The 16,843-nt window shown below is 39.8% G+C and overlaps 1 protein-coding gene and 1 pseudogene across 1 annotated transcript; both read right to left on the reverse strand.

Moving 5' to 3' along the window:
• Window positions 1–3,101: 3,101 nt before the first annotated feature.
• On the reverse strand, window positions 3,102–10,376 carry LOC108846191 (structural maintenance of chromosomes protein 3-like). The gene is given in 29 exon segments (XM_057005798.1): window positions 3,102–3,506; window positions 3,649–3,823; window positions 3,906–3,992; window positions 4,102–4,257; window positions 4,334–4,502; window positions 4,625–4,776; window positions 4,854–4,924; window positions 5,013–5,196; window positions 5,269–5,460; window positions 5,551–5,702; window positions 5,797–5,946; window positions 6,030–6,117; window positions 6,236–6,440; window positions 6,515–6,651; window positions 6,720–6,819; window positions 6,899–7,071; window positions 7,240–7,384; window positions 7,555–7,676; window positions 7,826–7,873; window positions 7,875–8,072; window positions 8,253–8,428; window positions 8,539–8,656; window positions 8,757–8,835; window positions 8,918–8,997; window positions 9,122–9,193; window positions 9,287–9,354; window positions 9,852–9,890; window positions 10,037–10,112; window positions 10,210–10,376. Coding segments are annotated over 29 exon segments (3,621 nt in total). The 5' UTR covers window positions 10,225–10,376; the 3' UTR covers window positions 3,102–3,312.
• Window positions 10,377–11,046: 670 nt separating this feature from the next.
• LOC130509060 (PTI1-like tyrosine-protein kinase At3g15890) lies at window positions 11,047–13,169 on the reverse strand (annotated as a pseudogene).
• Between the last annotated feature and the right edge of the window lie 3,674 nt (window positions 13,170–16,843).

Consider the following 16,843-nt stretch of genomic DNA (forward strand, 5'->3'; position numbering starts at 1 on the left):
TGGGTGACTTGTACAAACACATTTTAATATTTCATTACAAGCTTTTGAATTTTATACAGAATTGACAAAGATGACTTGTAGCAGATCAATCCGAAAGAAACTAACACAAACTCAGACCTAAGGAAACATATAAACGACTACAAACACAATCATAGTACATAAAGGAGACATCGTGAAAAAATCGTTGCTTGCGATAGAATCGACCCGCAGTTATAGCGAGAGCTGGACCCGGTAGAGTTAGTTGTATCCGCTGACCAGTTTTTAATGATCAGGTCATCAAAAACAGCTTGCTAAGTCCTCCTAGACAGTGGGCTTCATGAAAAAGCAACTACACCCGAGACCAAGGCCACACGCCCCAAACAGGTCGAGCTTTATTGGAGAAGAAACAACCATGAGCTGCCACACGCTATCAAACCTGCATCAGGAAGGCATAACCAACTTCTCCACTAGAAAGCAAAGCGGATCAGGGTAGCCGTAGATCAACCAAAAGTCCTTATTAACTCAACATGTGCCGCCACCAAAGAGGTTAGTCGTGGTTGAGAAGACGGACTCCTCACCTCCTTGCGCAGCCACCCTAAAGGAGAGAGAGAGAGATTTTGGGTGGGGCAACTGCTCTCCATAATTTTGTGAAATAAAGTTTAATTTTCAAAGAATTTTTAAATTGTCTCTTATCATATATTATCTTATATATTGTTGCCCCGGATGAAAATGGATTCTAGATCCGCCCCTGTCGTATATTGATACCTTTTAAAAGCATTTTAGACAACTAATCTCACATCTTCTTGTGTTGTCACTGCAGTTAAACAATCACTCATATTCTTATATATCAAGGTTAGTACCTCACACCAAAAAATATCAAATTTCTTTGGAGAAGTTGTTTTGAAATACCGCAATGCAACATATGTGATCTCAGCCTTTGTTGAAACCCAGTCATGCGCATTATTATTAAGCAAATTATAATATTTTGCATTTGTTTCTACTTTGTTGTAAAATTGTGTGTTACCATCTCTGTTTGCAGGACCATGTTAATGGGGAGGGTAAGAAGTGCACCTGCCCCAGAGCCCACCTAAATTCTAGTTTTTAATAATATTAGAGGCCTAGATTTTTTTTTTTTACTATAAGAAACCAAATTTTTGTTTTTGTTTTTGTGGTGTTTAATTGAAATAAAATTTAGAATATAGGGTAATCTAAGCTTTTTAAATTTAAAATAAAAATAAAAATATTAAATTTAGTTATTTTAAAAAAAAACTAATATTCTTTTTAATAATAATATTAAAATTAATTAATTATAGGCCCAAAATATAACTTTGCCCAAGGGCTCTTCCTAGAGTTAAGCCGGCGACCCTGTCTGTTTGTGTGTCACATTTTTTTACCCTTTTGCTACCAACACATTTTCTTCGTCTATGTGTTTCTTTTATTTTCTTTGTCTATATATGCTTCTTCTAATATTAGAGCACAATTATGCGGTTACAACAGGGTTTCTTACACTACAAGAAAACATCGGTATTCTGAGGGAAATACCGAAGAAAAAATAAGTTCCTCGGAAATTTCTGACCAAAAATCGAGGAAATACCGAGGAAACAAGAAATATGGTTTCCTCGAAATTTCCTCAATATTTTTTGAGGAAATTTCGAGGAGGATTAACTTCCTCGGTATTTTTCGAGGGAATACCGAGGAAACCTCGTTCGTCGGAAAAAACCAACGGATATTTTTAATATTTCGACGACATCTTGTAGCCGTTAGAGAGCTGTTGGGAGAGCCGTTGGGGGATTTTAAAAATGGCGAGGAAATTTCGAGGAAATGTCGGTTTCCCTCGGAATTTCCTCAGTATGCCGGGAGGATTTCATCTATAAATACAGCCACCCCTCTTCCTCTTCATTCACTCCATTTCTTCTTCTTCTCTCCTACTATTACGAATTTGATTCCAAAAAAACATGTCTTCTTCAAATTATTTTCGTTCTTGGATCGATCGACCTCATTTGGATCCGGACACGAGATTGCTTACGGAAGAATACAATCAAGGTATAATCGAGTTCATGAGGGTAGCTCGCCGACAACCGGAAGCAGAAACAGGTAAGTTAAGATGTCCTTGCTCTAATTGTAAAAATAGAAAAGTTATTAAAGAGTGGGATGTTTGGACTCATCTATATTTGAGTGGGTTTACACGAAGTTACAAAATTTGGTATCATCATGGGGAAACTGATTATGAACTTGGTAGTACTAGCGAACCTCAGCCAGCGGTTAGATTAGAAGAACCAATTAGAGCGGATGTAGATTATGGTGTAGGTACTGAGCAGATGATAAATGATCATTATAGAGGGGAAGATTTACCCAATGCAGAAGCTAGGAGATTTTATGAAATGTTGGATGCTGGAAAGCAACCATTGTACGAAGGTTGCAGAGATGGTCATTCAGCTTTATCATCTGCTATGAGACTGATGGGCATTAAAACAGATTATAACTTGGCTGAAGACTGTGTGGATGCGATAGCTAATTTTGTTAAAGGTATTCTACCTGAGGATAATGTAGCTCCAGGTTCATACTACGAGGTTCAAAAACTCGTAGCTGGGGTTGGTTTATCTTATCAGGTAATAGATGTATGCAGCGATAACTGCATGATTTATTGTTCCTCGGAATTGTTGTTCTCTAAATCTCCTCGGAATTGTTGTTCCTCGAAATTCCGTCACAAAATTTCGAAAAAAATTTCGAGGGAAAATGAAATTTCGAGGAGATTTTTTCGAGGGACTTTTTCTTCGGTATGTCGTCGGAATACAGTTATTCCGACGACATACCTAAGAAAAAGTCTTTCAGTATCAGCGTGTTTTCTTGTAGTGTTAAGGTGGTGGGGCCCATTTTTGTAAAAACCAGTTCCAGAAATTGCTTAATAAGGATCGATTTTGGTCTGTTTTTTTTGCACTGTTCGCAGATTTCATTGACATGCGATTGTCCACGATTGGTGCATTTTTTTATTTTTTTTTTAATCAGTCGGAAGAAATTTTTTTTATAAAAAACTTTTAGTGGGTTTCGGGGTTAATGATACTCTTAAAATGATGTATCATACATGTAGATGATACGATTCATCACCAAAATAGAGAAACGGTAACTTTATATATATACACACACACATATATCGTACAAACAAACTCGATGGTATTAAATGCTCAATTCTAGATCTCTGAAGACATGTAAATGCACAAACTTTCTGGAAAATAGTTAAAATAGCTAAATAACATCGTTTAGCTTTTACATACAATGTCTAAACGAATAGATTAGTACTTAGAAGAAAGAGTAAATAACCTGAGTGCGTAATGATCAAGTATCATGGGACTGATATTCATTCTGGATGAAGTTCAACGCCTGGTCCTTTGAAATAACTTTCACAATACTCGCTCTATTCTCATAAAACACTCCATATATCTTATCCGCAACTTTCACTAGCTCCGGACGGAAAGTGGTGGTTATGAACTGCGTACTTACGCTGTCATCAGCTAAACCACGAATCATGTCTAATAAAATTGTTTGGTTAAGAAATCATCATAATTCCTAAATACATCATGTTACTGACCAGGGGGAGAGGAGCGAGTTTTTGTGCACGTGTGAGAAAGTTGCAGTAAAAGACTAAATAAAAAATTAGATAAAAAAGGATACTGCCGACAGCAGTTCGATACTGAGTATCAAGTGCCGCATCAATCTCATCGAAGAGATAGAACGGTGCAGGATCGCATTTCTGGATGGCAAATATTAATGCGAGAGCAACAACGGTCTTTTGTCCTCCCGACAATTGTTTCATCGACCGTGTCTCCCCTTGACCAGTAAACGACACCTACCAAACAAATCCCAAATGCGATCAGTGTGAAAACTAGACAAGTCGTTTTTTATATCTAGTGTCCACGAGTCTTCTGTACCTTCACTGTTACACCATCGTATTTCTCAACCCTTCCCTCTGTAGCAGCTTCACCACACACATCATCGTCAGCATCATGATCATGGTCCTATGGATGCACGTCCACGGAATTTTAGTTACCCATTTGATAATGAAAACTCACAAGGGATTAAATAAAATAAAATATGGGAGTGTTATCAAGGAAAGCAGAAGCATGCCTTTTTATTCGTCTTCTTCATCATGACAAGGTGACCATGTCCACTTTGCACAAGCTGAGAGAATATATCCCGGAAGTTAAGTGCAACCATTTTGTAAGTACGTTCTATAGATTCGTCTTTCTGCTGATCCAGAACTGTAATCAGTTCTTTAATTTTCTGCAGGAACGTCAAATGTGTCAGAAAGTCAACTTCTACTTTCTACATAGAATTCAGTAAAAATTTTGACTCCTACCTCATCTCCTGCATCAAGCTCAGCTTTCCTTTTCTGAAGTTCTTCTCGCTGTTCTGTGAAATTTACATATTGATCAAGCGCTTTCTTGTTAACATGGCTGAACTGTTGCAGCTGTTCACTGCACAGGTGTAGCATCTTCTGTAGCTCCTTTATATTTTTTTGTTTATACCTATTATTAATACCATAATAGCTTAAAAATATCATAGAACTCTTATTGTTCAAAAAGAAAAGAAAAAAAAAATATATATATATATAGAACTCTTAAGAAACAAAACAAAAACCAAAACATACGTGTCAAAAGCTTCAGATGACAATGGACCCATTCCCATAATCTTCTTCCTATTCTCTTCCTGCTTAGCAAGGAGTGTGTTACGATGGCTGAATAGTTCCTCCAACTTTTTATTTGCATCTTGCACTTTCATCTCGCAGTCATCTTGCAATGTCTGAGAGAACAAGAAATCTTTTCAGATAACTAATAGGACTAGCGATATTTTCTTAAATCTACAGAAAATATTACTACCTTTAACTTTGCTTTCTTATCTTTAATTCTCTTGACCTGCTTAGTCTTCTCATCTATGCTTCGACAGAGACCTAAAACCATGAAATGGCAGTGAGTCTACAAGTCCAAACAGTAAACGACAAGCTCAAAACAGTGTAGATCAGAGTGTTTGGGGCTCACTTTCGAGCTCGTTTGTGAGCTCTTCAACCAATAATTTTGCATCATCATGTTCTTGTGTTTCTAAACCAGCTGAACTAGGCAAACTATCATCCTCGATGGAAGCTAAGGTAGCATGCAACTCATTTATTCTCCTCTTTAAGTTGGTAGACAAATTAGTCTCCAACTCTGCTTTTCTTGTCCCCCTCTGTTTGTAAATCAGACATAAATTAGAAATCAACTCAACAGAGAATGCAAACATTCAAACTATTTGGCCAACCTCAATCCGATCTGTCTTGATTGGAATAAGTTTGTCCTTAAGATCCTTAATTTCTGGGTTTAATCGTGATAATTCTTCACTCTCTTCTGGGGTTAGGTGATCCACAAGTTCCGTGGCCATTTCAGCTTCCTTCATGGCCATGCTAGATCTTAACTGCTCCATTTGTGTTCTAACGTCACCTAGTGATTTCTCCTGCAAACAGGTTAAGAAATATTATAAACTGCTAGAAAAATGATTCAAAAGAATGAAAAATTAAAAAAAAAAAGGCATCAAAAGAATGACCTTATGTTCAAGGGATTTATTTATATCATGTGTCTGCTTAGTCACGCTAGCTATCTCTTGCTTCAGTTGCTCCACCTGTAATTTGCTATGCGTCCAGTCTGCCTCAAGTCTCTGCTGCTCAGTAACAAGCTGTGTGATCTTCTGATCTATCAGTGAGATATTTTAAGTAAAACGCTTTGACTTGAGAACTTTTGGCATGGAAGAGAAAAAAAAGAAAAAAACACAACTAAGTTATGGAAAGGATATCTTGCAGCTGTCTTCTAACATCCTCCAACACCTTCCCCTTCGTATCAATAGACTTTGTATTTTGTATTATGGTATTCATGAATCTCAATTTTGAACGCCGGTGGTCATAAAATCCGCCGGTCATACCACCCTTTCTGCTCACCTGGTCACCTGTCATGACACACCAGAACCTTTAGGTACCATACAAGTCGAATTTGAAGCATAGTAAAACTAAATGTATTTTCAGTTCCAACCTTCCAAAGTTATGCAATCCAAGCCATCACTCTTAGCAATTCTTGTTGCTACATTCAGATCACAACATACTATTGTTCTACCAAAAACCTACATCAAGACACGTTAAGATATAACGACTTTATCGGAAAAAAAAAATAAGCGCGAAAGTGAAATAGTTAAGGTGACAAGAAATAATAGTTCACGTGCGAAAGAGCAAAAGGAGCACCTGGGCAAATGCTGGTGCAAATTTGGAGTCGAACTTCAATCTTCTCAGCAGTGGTATTGCATCAGAACTTTTTGGATAGTTTACGTGAGGTGGCGCCTTTACCCGATTCAGAGGTATGAAGGTCACACGTCCACCCTTTCGAAAATTTAGGTGTTTAATTATCTCTGTTGAAATATTGTCATTCTCAACTACTACGTGAAATAGGCTGCAGATTAAAAAGAGAAAATTATAAGCCAGCAGATAGTAAAGAGAGTGAACATTAGAAAGTTTCAAGCATACCTGTTTCCAGCAGTGACTTCAACTGCAGTGAAAAACTTTTCCTCGCAATCAACCAGCTCAACAAGTGGACCAAAAACTCCATTTATCTTATGCTCAGAGCAAATCCGTTTGATAGTGCTCAGTCCTCGCCTTACATCCTGAGAAAAAAATGAAACAGTTGAATTACTTTAAACGAGGTACCTAAGCTGATCAATAACTCACTCACTCCTGGAGTTGCATGATCAAGAGTTTTCTTTGCCCTTTCAAGATCCGTTTTCAACTTCTCAATTTCAGAAGATAGTTCACTTTCTTCTCCCCATTTTTCCCTGTGTTACCAAAAAAAAAAACATATCTTCTGTTATATTGAAGAAATTCCCTACTATACTTATGACAGCAATACTTTACCTTCGTTTTCTATGCTCTTCATCCCTCTCCCTCTTTTTAATATTGAATTTTTCATGGGACTTGGAAATATGAGTATCCAGTTCACTAATTTCAACTTCATGGTTCTTGATGTGTGCATCAAGCTCCCTTAAATCAACATTGAGGCCAAAAATTTCATTCTGAAGTTTTTGCTCCTACAATAGACGAAACATGTTAGTTATATCACCACCAATCATATAAAACTGATTCCATATATATCCGCTGCAAAACGTGAAATAATAGAGAGATTCAAATGTTATAGAACAAAATATTTGGCAACGTTTCCATCCTTTCAGTATCCATATTAAATAATGCAAACTCACTTGAACTAAATTTGAGTCTAGAACAGGCTGGAGATCTTTAATTTCTTTCCGGAGCCATTTGTCTCGAGTAGCCTTATTTGAGAACTCAGTTGCACGTCCCTGTTTCTGATAAAGAATATTAAGCTTCTTCTCCAGCTCCATGATTCTGTAAGAAAAAAAACACATTAGTTGTCAAAGTAAGAGGACTCTTATTCATAATAAAAAGGATAAAAAGGAAAAAACAATTCCATCTGCATCTATCGATATATACAACCCACTCTCTTTTAGTAGGAACAAGGCTTATTTTCGTGTTAAACAGACAATATATAGGCCTACCTTTTGGTCGTCTGCTTCTCCTTGTCAACTTGACTTTCATATAAGGGATTAATCGCCTCTAGTTCCTTCAAAGAATCCTGCATTTCTCTTTCCACCATACTAAGTTGCTCAAGTGCATCATTCTGAAAGGCATAACACTTCATTAGTGCATATTAGCTAAACATATAGAAAACCAACAGCTTTAAATGCATACTGATGTATACTTTTTTCCTAAATTTTTTATACAGAAGTGAATGAGTATCGTGTAATCACATGTGTAACAATCAAATACCTTAGACTGGATATTTCCAGCAATCCGTTCCTTGAAATCATTCTCATCAAAGCTCCAGTTGTGTCTTATTCTTTATAGCTTCAGTTTTTCGTGCTTCAACAGTTTCTTTCTCCTTCTTCATTGTCTGAAGCTTCTTTTTCAGTCCTGTCAGTGACTCATCTAAGCTCTTGTACTCGTCCTGGGCCTTCTCAACACGGTCATACATTTTTGTAGACTCTTCAGATGCTTTAGTTCTTTCAACTTCAACCTGGATCATAACATAAAATTCCCAGATGTAGAAAGGTAAAGCCAAAGTGATGTGTGAGTGAACAGAAAAAATAGTAAAAGCTAAGAGTCTGCCAGAAGCTTAATAAAACATTAAATTTAGAGCAAACTACAAAACTAGAAAGACAATACTGAAAACATATCCCTAAATTTATTGGTTTACCTGTTCTAGTTTCTCCCTAGTATCATGAAGCTCTTTGTCATAAATGGTGTATTCAAGTGATTTTCTCTGCTTATCAAGTTGTTGATATTTTCTAAGTTCTTCTTTCTCTTCGTCCAATTCCTTTAGTCTGCCATCCAAGTATTGGACAACTTGGATGATTTGATTCCGTTTAATCCCTGGGAAGCAAGTCATGCGGCTGTATTAGATTTTTGAGGTAGCCATGCATGCATGCACGAGAAAAACTAAAGAGGTTCCACTATTAGTGCAGTGCAGACTGATAACTTACCTGTAACCTGCATAATTTTCAAACTCTCACGGCGTGTCTCCTCATAAACACGGGTACCACCAATCTCTTTTAGCAGATCCAGCCGTTCTGAATCTTTCATCAGTGTCAACGAGGCTATCTACAAACATACCACATAAAAACAAGATTTGTTAATCCTAGTTAATTTAGGTTCTCTAATGTTCTTGGCAACTCAATAATATTCTCTTGCAGGAGCATACCTTTCCTTGTTGAACAACATAGTAAGGATTAGAACGAGAAAATCCAGCACTCTCCAGTAAATCCATAACTTCATTTTTTCTGAAAATTTTGTTTAAAAATTTAGAAATTTTCACCAATCCGCGAAATAGGGCAATGGAAAACTCATAGAAGAGTTACGAACGTAATGTGTTTCCCGTCCATGAAATATTCATCCTTCTTCAGACCAATAGTTCGGCGCAAGCGAATCTCTTCTTTATCAACCTAGACGAGAAGCATAAGCCACAGATCAGACAATAAATGAAATGTTTAGATTTTGAAAGGTGCAGCAAAAATATATATATACTCATCATTTCGAAAGATCAATTATGAATTTATGAATTATTACAGGGATACGGTAATCAGAATTATCAAAGACTATCTCCACGAACGCACATCCAACTTGATGACCAGCACCTTCCTGTCCAATAACAGGATAACTCGGAGTTATACAATTTTGCAGGATATATAGTTAACATCAAATGCAGTCAACAGAGAAAATTTATGGACATACATGGAGTAACGCCTTCCTATCTTCATTCCTCAGATTTTGGAAGATGTCACTCAGTACAAAACGAATTGCTGCATCCAAAAACCAATAATTCAATGAGAATCAAGAGCTAGAGATGTTTCTTTACAAACACGGAATATATGGACCAAGCTTCGCATCTCTCTCTCCCCTTCTCTTGTCGTTGACTTTATCCACAAGTCAATTCCAAAAACCCTCCCCGAGGATTCTTAAATCCTTCTTCCTCTCTCTCTCTCTCTCACAGATCAAATCATCTTCTCCTCTCCGATCAATGATGCCACTTTCTCTTCCTCTTATTATCGCTACGACTGTCACCATGGACATCTTCAGAAAGAAGAAGAACCGTAAGTCAAGGCAGCCAGAATTCGAGCTGATTGAAGGAGGTGAAATGTTGCTAGGTTTCAGTGACACTCTAGCTGATGGTAGAAAGATTTGTCGAAGGTATACCATAGCTGATTAAACTCTTTTGTAACTAGTTACAAACCTTTCTCATATTCTATGAAATTCACAGTTTGACAAAAAAAAAATGATGAAGAAGCTCAAACCTAACCTTGGAAAAAGTTGCTTTTCCCAGACCCATTTGCCCCAACTGCATCAAATTAGAACATTAGATCATCAGTGTCAGCAACAAGTTTAGATCTACCAAGAAAGCATAGGTGCAACAATTACCAACAAGAATAAATCAAACGTGTAAAACATTGGTAAACTTAATAATCGGAGATCCGTGAACATTACCAACACAGTTAACTTTGCGGCTGAAATCCTCAGTAGCAGTTTGCTCTTTGTAACTCTTGAAACCTTCGATTATAACCTTGCACAAAATCGAAACTCCAGAAGAAATTCAGTAGAGAATATATGGCAGATGAAAAGCAGTTCCAACTACAATTTTAGAGGGAGGGAACTGGCACCATCTTGATGAACATGGCGAAAGGTCACTCTAGCTACTCCCACTTGTCGAAGCAGATAGCGATGGACTAAACTCCAAACCCTAATTTGATAGTTGAACTCTAGGGTTTTCTTGCTGAAAGATAAAACAAAAGACCGGGGAAAAGATCAGCCAAATGGAAACAGGAATCATATATTTATAAATATATAGTGGTATTCCGGCGCTACGGGCCGGGTTCGTATATTTTATTCTCTAATGATTTCAATTGTTTTTTGATCTATTGATAATGGTTAGTGACAATAAAATGGAGTAACCTTTTATTCTTTGGTTCATACTTTATTTTGCATTTCATTTTTGGAATAAATTATGGAGTTGAGATGGAGATGTTTCACTTAATTAAATGGTGGAAGCCTTGTTACGATATTCTTGATTCAATGCTGGCGATTATTGTTATCTATTTGAAGATTTTATTATTATATTACAATTTTTATTAATTATATACCAGAAAGTTTGATCTATTTGAAGATTTTATTTTTATATTGCGACTTTTATTCAAAATTTCGATAAGTTCAAAGTGTACAAAATTAAATAACAAAGAGAACACATGAAGTGATTTGTACATGTATTAATAAATTATTTTATGTATATCACAATAATTTTAAATCTTCTTTTTTTTGTCATCAATAATTTTAAATCTTCTTGATTTGCCAGGATGGGTAATGACATCGCCTTTGGAAATTTGAAGAAGTTTGTCAATAATTAATAATGGATGATTTGAATTCATTTGTTGATGCTTTGTGATGGGTGAGGTAGGAAAATGTTGACATTGTATACACGTGAATACTTAATGCCAAAAAGATTATAAATAAGATTTTGGATTTGTATAACTTTATTATTTGTCAAGATAAACTCTGTAAGATATTTGAGACATTTGACCGTGGCATACAGCGGAGTAGCGGACACAACGGAGTAGCTCACATGGTCTTCTTTTGAAGGAAAAACCATGAGAGCAAAGGTTTATTAATTTCCTAGTACAATATTCAGTACATGTTAATCATCACATCCGAGGCAAGTGAACGGATACACCCACACGGTTATACCATGCTTTGTTGTTGCGTTTAGCCTCCCAGCTTGTCTCTTACTACTAACCAGTTCTAGCAATAAGATACCAACACTGTACACGTCTTCGACTTCTGATTCTTTCTCTGATGCAACACATTCTGGCGAGATATACCCATTGTTACTTCTGGATTTAGTAGCTCCATTTTTCGTCATCATCTGGCATCAGTCTGCCATTTCCAAAGTCCATAACATGAGGTTCACACTCAAATTCTAGCAACACGTTTCTAGCTCTGACATCTCCCTTGACTATATGCAGCGTTTCATGACGGTATAGGTATCTGAGCAAAAGACTAAAAATGTCAGAAACTAAGAACATATTAAACTTATTCTTGAATGGTTTTAGAGCTTGAGACTCACGCAAGGGCCTGAGCAGATCTTATGGCAATCTTTATCCGAGTGATCGAATCTAGAGACCACTATCCCGAATACTGGCCATGAAGCTTTGAGACATGACTCAAGTTCGGCATGTAATCATAGACAAGAAGACGTTCCTGTCCTTCATCACAGTACCCACGAACACTCAAAATTTTCTTTTGCCGAATACGGGAAAGAATCTCGAGTTCAACAACAGATATATCTTCTCTGTTACTCCATGCCTTGAGTCTCTTGACTGCAACCTGAAAGAACACAAATGATCAACAAAATACGGAACAGGCCAGCAGATTGTTTCACCTCACAAGATTAAAGAAGAACATTCTACATAACAGTTTCAGTTAAAGAGAAAAAACGTTGAGATGAATATACTTGTGAATGATTGGAGAGCTGACCCCAATACACACTGCCAAAGCGACCTTCACCGAGTTTGTTGTCGTAGTTACAGATGTGTATGGCTGAGTGGAGCTCCTTCAATGAGAATATCTTCCTAGACGGCTCTGTTTCCACTTTCTTTTTCTTGTGTAAGCGTGACATCACTATCTTTCTTTTTCAGACCAACAATTAGTGAAGTTGTTGGTCTGAAAAAGAAAGAAAGATAACTGATCTTCATAACTATTCAACGATTAGTGAAGTTGATAACATAGTATCTGTGTTTTTTTTCTAGAAACCTCCAACAAAAGAAATAAACTTCACATGAAAACCATTAGATACGAAGGACGGCATGAAGATTGGAGCATAAATAGACTCCAAAACTGAAAAAAAATCTTGCACACAATCAGGAAGAACTCCATAACAGATTTAGCCGAAAACACTTTTCACAGTAACCAAAGGAAAGATCAGACAAAACCATGAATTAAAGAATAAGATTTTAAAAATTATCGGAGTCAATGAACTAAGAAATAAACAGATACGTACCCATCAAATCCTTTTCCACAACAGCTAGTACAAAGGATTTTCTAGCTGTTACAGTAATCAGAATTAGAGAAAGCGAAGGAAAAGCTACGACTATTACATGTTAGTGATAGCTGAGTGAATCAAGTGCAAATGCAGTTTCTTTGGCTAACTCTGATGAATATCTCTTAATGATCTCTTAGCCATCGGAATCGGTTGCTTGGAAATCGAATGTTTTCGGATTTGGTTCGAGTTGTAGTTTGCATGATAAGAAGGTGAGATATATATAGGTGGGGATTTTGGCCGTTTCAGAGCAAACGAAAAGGCTTATTGAAATCTTAATGAAGGAGGAGTGGGAGAATGAAGGGAAAACTGGAATTAAATGACTGAAGTAGAGAAGTTATGAGGCGTTACGGGTAGGAGAGGGAGTGTTTTGCTACGTCGAAAACTCGGAGGTTAAGAATTCGCCGGAAGAAGAAGAACACAGAGGAACCCTAAACTACAAAACGCAACGGATCGACAAAAGCAAGGCGTAGTGGTTTGTGTCTAAAAAAAGAAAGGCGTAGTGGATTCGCATGGGAATGGGCTTGAATTGTCGACAACATTTGGAAGCCCAAAACAAAAACACGAACATATACAATTTGTTAAAGACAGACAAGCAACGCGCGTGACATATATATAGATGCGTGCACTCACTTGGCTAATTAAGAAGCAACACGTGTCGCAAAATGCCCTCATCTCCAGAGGCGACGTGGCTGTTTAAGGTGCCAGAGAAGTCTATTTTATATATTAAGATATATACATGTTTCCTTTAATCAATTACTAAAAGTTAATACAATTGCGTTTTACAATTGCGATTGCCCACTAAACCTTTCTGACCCGATCGACACAATAACATAACCAGACTTGAGTTAAAAAAGATCGAAATTTGTTTGGGGTAACTAAAAGGAAATTAGGTATTGGTCTGTTTATTTTTCAGTTACAAACATGACGAAGAACAGAGACAGATGAAGGAGAGACAGAGGACAACTTAGAACACATAGAGAGAGAGAACGACAAAGAACAGAGAGAGGGAGAGAGACGACCATTGTTTGAGGTGAGTTTGGTCAACAGAAAGTAAGAGAACTCAAGAGTGGGATGAACAGAGACGTTTTATTAGAGTCGGAATAACGAGGGTACAAGAATAGGAAAGCCGGCTAGTCGATGCTCGGTAAGCTCCTAGCCGGAAGTACAAGAGAAAACGGCGAGATACAAAGAGAGTAATGGAAACCCTAATCTAGCCGCAAGTATGTGTGTCTCCGTGGTGATGCCTTTCCTTCCTGTCCTCAACTCCTTATATAGTTTCTTAGGTCGGTTAGCTTTGACCTAATTCGTCCTCTTCATTATGGGCCTTTTGTCTTGCAGGCCCAGTCTGGATAACTGTTCGGCCCGAGCCGCTTGGTCGCTGTCTTCGGCTGCTCGCCCTCTGTCCATAGTGGTCACGAGCCGAGTCGCGACTCATCGGGAGCCGGCTTCGAGCCGATCAGCCTTTGAGTGATGTTAATGGGCCTCCTGTTCGCTGGGCCTTGTGGGTGGTGACAATCCATCCCCAACAGTAAGTCCCCCCTAGTTCGTTGTCGAGTCGAGCAATCGATCACAGCGAATTAGCTAGTTAGGGCTCGAAGAATAGGAGGTTCAGTCTTTTGATTCCTTGATTCCGTCGAGAAGCCATTGCAGAGAGATTTTCCCAGTGCTTTCGATCGAACAACCGATCCGTCATATGCTCGGTATCCCAGGCGAGTTCTTATAAACCGACAAATTGATTGTGTTTGGTTCGTGATGTGACATCGGACCGCCATCGGTTTTCGATCGAGAAGCCGAAACGTCGCTAGGGTTTTCGTTGAGAATCCGAAAGGTCGCGTTTGAGGGTGACGCGCGAGCCCGCCGACAGGCCCAATTAGGCCCGCTTAGGGTTAATGATGGCACCTCGTGGGGAGCGCCTCCCCTCTCTCTATAAATAAGAGATCTCTCTCGAGATTTCTTTCATTCTTCTCTCAGTTATCAGGTACTTTCTCTCTCTATCCCTTTATCTCTCTAGCTTCTGCTCTCTATTTTAGTTCCTCTACTCGGTATGTCGACGAACCAGAGGCTTTCCCGAGAACAGAAAGGGAAGATGACCGCGGGTACTGTCGGTTCCGACAGCGATTTGGAGAGGGTCCGTGGATCCGGTGATAGCGCAGAGGTGGCTCATCGCGAGGCGATGATGGATACCGAGAACATGACTCGCGAACAGCGTATGCTCATCTCGGAGGTGATGGTTCGGTCTCGCGAAGACGACGATGGAGGCGATGGATCCTCTGACGACGGGATGACTCCTTTCTGCTATTACCCGGGAAATATTTTCGAGGAGCAGCGCAGGCTTGATCCGACACGAGCTCGTCCCTCGGTGGTCGAGGGGCAGGATTGGCCGAACGTTTTACCGACGCGATCTACATTCGAGTCGGTAACGAAACTGCTGAAGAAAGGCAAGGCGACTGGGGTTACATTCATAATCCCGACGAAGGACCAAAGGCCGTGGTCTCCCCCGAAGGGATATCAGTACGTATATGAATCGTACTTCGAAGGGGACACGAAGTTATGGTTTCCGATACCTCGACTCGTCACCGCTTACACGATGCGTCGAGGAGTTGCTCTGAGCCAATTCTTGAATGGCGCTTGGCGTCTGGCAGTCGCGCTGATGGTCATCGGGGCGGAGGCCGGTGTTGCTCTCAGTGAAGATTAATCGGGGACTGTTATCACTGAAGATACGTCCCAACTACAATGTAGTAACAGGCTATCCGACCAAGACGAATGACTGGCAGCGATCGTATTTCTACGTTAAGTCCGATCGTTCGGCGTTCGAGGAGCCGCTGAGGACCAATTATCGTGTTCTTTGGAACAATGAATTTGGTATAGAATGTCTCCTAGCCTTTTACTGTTTCACGCTCTTGACCATCTTCTTTTTGTTTTGGCAGTTCCTCACTCGAATACCGCAGAGTACGAGGAAGACTTCTTGGAGAGCGCTCGGGTCGTCGCATCTCAGAGACAAGATCTTTGGGAGAACTTCACGTATAGGAGGATTCGCAGGTCGGCTGATCGGATTAGACAACGTAAGCCTCTCATCCTTCTCTTTTGCTCGGTTTTCTCATGAGTCCTAAGTTGCTTTCTTTCGTCTTTGCAGAGGTTTGGCGCTCAGACACTGTTCCTATTATCACCAAGAAGTCGAAGAGAGTCAATTTGTTCAACAAAGCCGAGCAGAGAGAGATCAACCGCGCAAGAGTTATGAGGGAGTTGCCGGATTTGAGCTTAGTTGTCGGAAAGCAGCTTGGGTTCGTGGAGCCGGATCAAGCCTCCAATGCAGACTCACCCGATCCCGGGGAGCCGAGCGTAACTGAGTCAGACGTCGGGGCTCAGCTCGTGAGAAAAAGGAGCAACAAGAGAAAAGGGAGGGATGAGGCCGCAGCTTCCGAGGAGAAGCAACCTGAGGAGACTTCCGCGGGTGGGGGCGCCGAGTCAGAGAAGAAACGGCCGCGAAAGGATTCCGTCGAGGTTCGACCTTCCTCCGTGGAAGAAGGAGAGCTCCAAGCCTTGGAGCCTAGTAACGGCTCCCGAGATGACGCCCTCCCGAATCCAGCCCTCGGTGGCGGTCAAGCGGATGATCATCAGGAGACTTCTTCCAAAGCGAAGAAGAAGAAGTCAAAAAAGAACAAGAAGAAAGACGCCGGCGAGTCCCCGGGGCAGGAGGTGACACTCGATACGGAGCGAGGAACCGTGGAGGCTCCTGCTGCTGTTTCTTCTCAAAAGGCGACAGTTCGCGAGGATGCCGGGGGATCGAGCAGGTCCTCTCTGAAGGCTACTCAGGAGAAAGAGGTTGTGCCGAAGAACCTTCAGGGGTTCTGCCCGGACAAAGTCGACTTTATCTTCAAGCGGGACACTCCTCTCGTTTGTAATAACAGGGACTGCGCTCGTTTCGTTCGCCAAGTCCGAGGAAGCTCTGAAAGACTTCCGTTTGTGAAGGACCTCGTCTTCCAAGACGACTACACCGTTGCAGCCGGCTCTTCGGTTCGGGTAAGGATGGTTTTCGCGTTATGTTTGTTCCTCGTCTTCTTCTAACTAGGTTGTCTCACTCCATCTCTTTCTTTGACGTGTCGCAGAGCCAAGGGGATTGGAACGAAGTCGTCCGTAAGTACGACAAGGAGTTGAAGAAGACCTATGGCGTGATCGATAGGCAGAGACACAACACCAAGGAA

Source organism: Raphanus sativus, chromosome 3, assembly GCF_000801105.2.
Source record: "Raphanus sativus cultivar WK10039 chromosome 3, ASM80110v3, whole genome shotgun sequence".
NCBI classification, from domain to species: domain Eukaryota; kingdom Viridiplantae; phylum Streptophyta; class Magnoliopsida; order Brassicales; family Brassicaceae; genus Raphanus; species Raphanus sativus.